The 7,656-nt window shown below is 35.6% G+C and overlaps 1 protein-coding gene across 4 annotated transcripts in view; it reads right to left on the bottom strand.

Moving 5' to 3' along the window:
- Positions 1-1,950: 1,950 nt before the first annotated feature.
- HIPK3 (homeodomain interacting protein kinase 3) overlaps positions 1,951-7,656 on the bottom strand; it is a 68,869-nt gene continuing 63,163 nt past the window's right edge. For all 4 annotated transcript variants that reach the window (XM_039355928.1, XM_039355931.1, XM_039355929.1 and 1 more), the window contains exons 15-16: positions 7,016-7,143; positions 1,951-6,333 (exon numbers count right to left, since the gene is read on the bottom strand). In XM_039355928.1, coding sequence (XP_039211862.1) covers positions 5,860-6,333; positions 7,016-7,143 — 602 coding nt within the window. In that variant the 3' untranslated portion in view covers positions 1,951-5,859. The remainder of the gene's footprint in view (positions 6,334-7,015; positions 7,144-7,656) is intronic.

The following is a 7,656-nucleotide window of genomic DNA, read 5'->3' as shown; positions in this document are numbered from 1 at the left end:
AATCTGGCAATGAAATTAATAGTTTTATATATGTAAAACATTGATGGGATTATGTAATTAAATATAAAAGAATTTTATTCTTGATTATTTCTTTCTATGCCATATGTACACAAAACAGCATAACATCAAGAAGTAGATGAAACCTGAAGATAACTTAGGGATCAGACTGAGTTTTCAGATTCAGAAGCTGAAGTGTTTGACCAGGCTAAGTATCAGTATGACCCAGTGAAAGAGACACTTGAGGATATATGATGCCAGTTTGGTTAGCTGATCCAGAAACCGAATTAGGTAAGATCCTGAACCCTGCAACAAATCACAAATGACAAAGGATAGAGCAAGAAAATCAACCCACCAACTTGAAAGTTATAATAATCATAATCATAATAAAGTTGGAAGGGACCTTGGAAGTCCCTTAGCAGGGAGAACTATAATAAAAAAAAAATTGTCTGAACAGCTCTTTGGGGCAAATAAAACTTCACTGTCCCCCCCTAAAAACTGTGTTGCTGTGTTGGATTAACTGGCTGGACTGTAAAATGGATACTGACTGCTCTTGAATTCTTCCTGAACCTGTGATTTGTCTGTCAGGAAAAGTAAGCTCTTGTGTTTTCTAGGCCAGCAATACCCAACCTTTGTAGCCTGGCAGCCCAGTGGGGAAGGAGAGATGGGAACCAGGCTGTGTGCACAGCGGGCTGGCGCACAAGCACGTTCAACTTGCAGGAGTGGTGGGCCGGTGCCCATGCACACAGTTCATTTTGCACAAGTTGAGCTGCGTGCACATTTGCACGCATGCTGGCCTGCTGCTCATGCAGTCCGGTTGCAAATAAGCCAGGGCCTGGTAGTGGGCCATAGCCCGAGGGTTGGGAACCCCTGTTCTAGGCATTTATAGCAGAAAGTTTTAAGTCTGCAACATGTGTCTGTGTTACTGTTATAAATTAAACACAGAGTTTGTACCAGAAATTAATTCTGTGTGTAGTTGACAGCATAGAACAAAGTGTCAAGGGGAAAGTGCTAACACTAATACATAATATAGTCCTGTCTATCAATACATTGTTTTTCACTTGTACAATTTACAGGAAACTCAATGGCAATCATAAATCAGAGCCTAACATCTATGCAGCAAAATATATCCAGAATCATCAAGAGGAAATTGTTTTTCTTATAGAGTACAATAGAAGGAAAACTATGAACAAATAGGATAGCTAACTCACCACTGCTTGAAAATGCACAAGGGTTTATTTAGAATATTGTTTCACCTATAAGGTTTGTTTCCTCAGCTATATCCATAATTTTGAAGTCGGATACTCCTAAACTAGCTATATCTTTTTTTAAAATTTTCTGCCTATTTCTCTTGTCTCCAAGTGTTATGCTAGAAACAGATTACAGTCACAGCCTGAAAAACTCTGGGCATTGTGCATACAAGGCAGATTTTCTACTATCTCAAGTTAAGTGCATATAATAGTGCAACATTCATCACAAAAATATCACATGTATTTCTTTTCCTTCCCCTTGTCTTCTTCTCTTAAATTAATAGCTTCAGCTCTCTCATTATTTAATAAGTTACTTTTATGTGGAATTCCCATGTTTTTAGAACAAAGTTTTATACATAGGAATGGCATGTACATTTTCCCATAAAATTTAATGACTTTATGTTCATTAAATATTCTTATATTTGTTTTCCTCTATCACTCTGACTGAAAAGGTCAACACAAATAATTTCCCTCCACTTTGCAACTTTTCCTATCAGCACATAATCCAAATATTGAGAAGGAGATGAGTGGTACTTAAATTTGATAAACAAAGAAATAATATTGAAGATTTGATCTTCCCCTTCTAAACATAGGAGCCTAGGTCTTTATGAGTTGAATATACACTGACAAATGTAGATCTTTTTAACATATATATATGTATATATATATATATATAAAAAAAAATAAAAGGCAACAAGAGCAATTGCTGCAATATATATTTTAATTCAAAGTGAATCTTGACAGTATTACACCATAAATTCTTATTTTGACACTCACCAAAATAGTCACCTGGAAAACCCGCTTTTTGTGACAAAGTACAGAAGGCTTGGTCACATTTAAATCGCTGAGAACTAGAGAGAAATACTATCGCAAACTGTAGGAAACATTATATCCATAAAAATTTTCCCAGTCCTCTTATTGTAATATTGCACAGTGCAATTGCTACATGACAAACTAGTGTAGCACAAAAATCAGGAACAAAAAAGCCACAAGTCTCCAAATCATTATTAAGCAATAATAGTTCAAACTTAACAACCAAACCTATATACTCAGTCCTAAAACAAATGTATGTTTTGCAGTGTGAATTTTAGCTTTAAGAAAAATCAAGTTAAATTTAGCAATTAAGTACAGAGTATTTTTTTAAAAAATAAAGCAAAATAATTAGTAAATACAGTAGTATATTTGATCAATAACACACCCTGAATTAAAGTTAAAAACTGAATACAAGGAATTAATATAAAAATTACTCTCCAAATTAAAAATAGTACACAATTTATCGTGCAGTGTTTTATTTAAAAAGCATTAGCTATAGCCACCAAGTAGCCAAGCTATAGTCAACAGCCAACCAGAGTCCACTTGACTGCTCGGGAGTGAAAATCATGGATTACAGCCTGAGAGACGGCATACGATCTGATCCTTCTTTGCAAATCTCTAAAGAGCTGGCTGTACATTATTTTTAGTGTTGGTTGTGGTAGATCCTATTTTTCATTTCTGAAAAGTTAAAAATATTTTTTTTACAGTACACAAGGAGCCACAGGCTTCCTCTGGAGTATACTGATGTTAGTGTTTAACCTGGCATATTGTTCCATGTACATTATTAGCTTTATATCCTGAACGCAACTGAAAAGCAAAGTAAATACTTCAGAGAGAGGATGATCCAGTTTTTAAGGAGAATGTTTTCCTCCTTTCAATTGTTGTGGAAAAGTAAGTTACCTTGTGTTTTTTGTGGATCTCGGTGAGTCCAATGCCAGCAATGGAAACAGCACTCTAAGAAACCCCATTCCCAAAACTGGGAACTTAAGAAAAGACAGGAATTTACGGAACCATAAATATTAAAAAAAATGACAAATCTACTTGGTGATTTTTCTGGATTTCCTCTATATAAGTTTCAGAAAATGCCAAAGCTCTCCAAGAGATCCGGTTACTCTTGTGTTAAGAGAAATACATACAGAAAGAGAAGTCTGTTTATACAAAATGCATACAATTATTTGTGAGAAATCACTGAAGCTGAAATCCAGCATACCGTAAATGCCGGCGTATAAGGCGACTTCCGCGAGCGCTGAAATCGGCGCCAAAGACGGGGGTCGTCTTATACGCCGAGTCGTTTTATACACCGGAAATACTGGTAGTTTCCGGCGTATAAGACGACGTTCTAGGAATGCGGCCCAGCTATAAAGACGGGGGTCATCTTATACGCCGGGTCGCCTTGTACGCCGGCATTTATGGTACTTCTTTGGGTACACTCCATGACTAATATGGGCCTACTGAAATTTTTTTCTTTCAGTAGCAATTCTTTCAATTCCACAAACTGGTTTTTAATCTTTTTAGTATTTCAAAAGTGCTTTTGCCCGACAAGGCAGGTGGCAAAACTGCCCCACTGGCCCTGCAGTGCTGTGTCTCTCTGTTTGTAGCTCAAGCATAATGGGAAAGAGAGAATTTATTACCATGTTCGGTCATTACAATGTACTGCTGGTCTTGTGTTTTTTTAATGAACTAATACTGCTATATTTCAGATGCAGGCACATTTGTTTCACTTAGACATTCATTAAATAAAACACTGCTTGTGTTAATGGAACAAAGAAAAAAAAACTCTTTCAACCACTAGACTACTCAGGCTTCAATCTTACGCACACTTTCCTAGAAGCAAGCCCCACTAAAGTCAGTGGGATTGTTTTTAAATAAACATGCTTAGGATTGTGCTTGAAAGAAACTCTTTCCACACCTATTCCAGTCTATGCTGCAAGAACCGTATTCCAGGAACATTTATTTAAAAAGGTAAGTAAGTAGTTTAAGCGTCTGCACAATGTCAATATGAACACATAAAAATTATATTACATGAATACAGTCACTTATATGCAATGATAGTTAATAGAGATAAAATACTGATGCAAATAACACACTTAAAGTAACATATGCAAATTGTTTTCCATCATTTACAATATAGTAGTTACAACACTCCAAACATGAAAGGAAACAAAACAAAACCAACCCTCTACTTCCATTTCATGTCATTAGACTTATACAGAAATTAGAAGGCTAAAAACTAGTTAAATCACCTAATTTCACAGCTATTTGAAGTGGCAATCATTATATAGCAGCTTATCTATGATACATTCAAGATAAATGATGCAATTTATTATTTGCCTCACAAGCTAGATCACAGCCTCACTTTAGTATCTTCTTTTAAATCCACCATAGCACTACAGTATATTTGAGGTCTATGAAAAAAGTAGCTACCTTTTATAGAAAATGGATGATTAAGTCTTTGGTGCTGCAAAAGCAATTTCATTTGAACAAAATAAACACAGAGATTGACTACTTAGGGAAAATGCATGTCATCTGTTGTCCCTGATGGAATGTATTTAAATAAGAAAATAATCCCCAAACTTTAGAACAAATACCATAATGTAAAAAAGCTAAAACCTCTCCCATGCATAAATGAAAAATTGCACAAAAGTACTCACATCATTTCAAGCTTCAACAGTAAATATTCTGCTACTATTTATTAAATACTGCATGGTTTGCTCAAGCTAAGATGAAACCACAGTATGAATCAACAAGCATTTTGCTTTTATTTTCTTTCACTATCTACCCAGGTAATTCCTACTATACCTTTAAACAGGTTATTAAATCCAGTTGGATATAAAACACTTTGAAAATAAACTACTTTAGATTGTATTGCAGTTCCACCACAGTATAAAACACCGTTTTTTAATTCAACAAGCTAATGAATCAACTTTTCCTAAACATTACAAAATGCTTTTCTTGAAGCTTATTTTAAGGAAAACTATCAGACAGCGGAATTCGTTTAACAGCAACGCATGCTGCCTTCCAAAAAAGAAATCTCACCCAGTACTAAAATCATACCACGCAAAACAGAAAAGAAAATAGTGAGCGTGCATTAATCTATCAAAGAATCAACAAATCTGAATGTTAAGTGCTGCAGTCCTCAACATTTATAACGCAGTGACATTAACAACCTTGAATATTTAAGGCACTATGTGGGAACCGTTTACAATGCAGCTGAGTTTATCAGGACACCAACATTTAAGAGCAGTTTTCTAGGCAACTGCATTTTTGCCCATGCAAGGGACACATGCAATGTGGAGAACAGTTCAACCTTTTTAGGTATGTGATTCAACACAGAACATCAATATATATAATACAAACAAGTTACTCATACATGATACCGATGACGTGTGCATCTGTTGCTCTAAACCTGTACACTCAAATGGCTTCCCAAATGTAGAAGTGCCTCGCACTAGATCAGAAGGCAATTGTATAAAAAATAGTAGGAGCAAAACTGCATTTTTACTCCTTTAAGTCACCTGTTTGGAGCTATTTTGTAAGAAGGTAACATGACTAAAGACAAATTTATACCAAATGTGCAAAACACACATTAAAAGTGAGTTAAAGCTCAAGGTTATTTAAATTGCACCCAAGTCTAACATGATTTAAAAAAAATAATTTTCTTGTGCCATGGCTAATATTTATTAAATACCATGTTTTCCTCTCAAATCACATATCCCCATATATATCTATGTATATATATATATATATATATATATATATATATATATCTGAGCTTTGTCAGCATACTGTAATTTGAGTCTCACATAAATGGATATTGGCTGAGTTTTGTTGGACTCAGTGGAAATCCTGTATAAGCAGGTGATGCAATGTAAGAATGTGGTGGGAAAATTGGTTTATATCGAGTCTGTTGAATGTTTGGGGAAGGCAGTAGTCGGGGATTTATGCCCACTGGGACCTGATGAACTATGCCACCGTGATGAGAAATACTGTAATTAGGATGATGTAATATTGGTCTTGAGGTACATGGTGATGCAAAAATGTGGGCCACGGGGGCAGCAGTACTGAGGGAGGCAGATGATGGGTAAGGTAGAATTGCAGGCTGTCCTCCAAGATGTGTATTTCCCGCCAACTGTGCATGAACTGAAGTATGAGTGGGACTTCCATGTGGAAGAGAGAATGCATGACCAGCAACATTATTTGGGATGAATGTCTGCTGCCGCCAATGACCACAGTTTCCATTCCACTCCTGAGATCCAGATCCAAATGGCTGAACCTATTCAAGGAGGTTGAAGAGAAATAGTAGTTAATTTTAAAAGAGAAATTAATCCTTTCTCTCAGTCCTACTAATGCAGCCTCAAAGGAAGTATGTTTCTTCCTTTTCTTACTAACAGATACCATCTCAAATGTGAAGATGTAAAAATGTTTTTTGTTTAATACCCATTTCAAGTTCCCAAATATGTCCAAATGCAGATCCAAGGCATTGGATAGTAGCATTTTCCCATTTACTTTGAGTGTATTGCTGGTATGTTTAATTAGGTTATTCCAATTTCTAATGTTATGAAAGGAAAAAAATATTTTTCCAGCGCATGCACAAACACAATATCTTTCCTACAATCAGTTAATTCCATTCAGATAGCTATGCAGTTAATTAGATGCATCTAATTAAACTGAAACAGCAGCTCATATAGAGCTAAATTAAGAAGTCTTCAAGTCTTGAGCACAACATATCTTGCCCTGTAGATACAATTTTGTGCAGCATATGTCATAACTGGTAAAAGGCAAATATTCAAGAACTAGAAGCAGTCACAGAAAATACATTGTATTGACGTTGCTCTTGACTTATAAGAATTTACATCAATGAAATAATTACAACAGCGGCAAACAATTTTAGATTAAAATGAGCAGCCTGAATGAGTTAGAAAATTGTATTTGCAATATAATACTCTCACACATACTTGACCAAGGTTTGAATGCTGCTGATGGAATGCTGACATAAATTTTCGCTGACGATTACCCAAGCCAGAAGAATGGTTGGTTTTTACACGAGCAGATCGACGTTTTACCAGCGGTTGGCAGGTATTTACTAAGAAAATGTAAACAGGGTTAGTTCTAAACTTGTGTTTGTTATATGAGTAAAAAAAACCCACCTTTATATTCATTGTTGATATTAAACATTACCTGAAAAAGTCTGTGGAGGTTTTGGGATGAAGACCTCATGAACCCTGATTATTATTTGGGGATGGGTGGGTGAGGACGGATTATGTACACATTAATTGGCTTAATTACTACATAAAATCTGAATGAGTGGAAAGTCATGCACACATTGTACAGGTAGTCCTCAACTATCAACCATTTAATAACTGTTCAAAGTTACAACAGCCTTGGAAAAAGTGGCTTATGACCCATATGTGCACTTACAACCATCACACCACCCCTTGCAGTATGTGATTGCAATTCAGGCACTTGTATTTAGCACCAGTTGCAGCATCCTGTGATCACATGATCGTGATTTGCAATTTTTATTTTTTGCTATTGTCAAGCAAAAAACATCCATTGGTGAACCTGGATTTCTTTAATAACCAAATGATTCATTTAA

Source organism: Crotalus tigris, unplaced genomic scaffold, assembly GCF_016545835.1.
Source record: "Crotalus tigris isolate CLP2741 ecotype Arizona unplaced genomic scaffold, ASM1654583v1 scf7180000018777.2418813, whole genome shotgun sequence".
Classification (NCBI taxonomy): Eukaryota; Metazoa; Chordata; class Lepidosauria; order Squamata; family Viperidae; genus Crotalus; species Crotalus tigris.
This window is presented reverse-complemented; position numbering and strand designations above follow the sequence as displayed.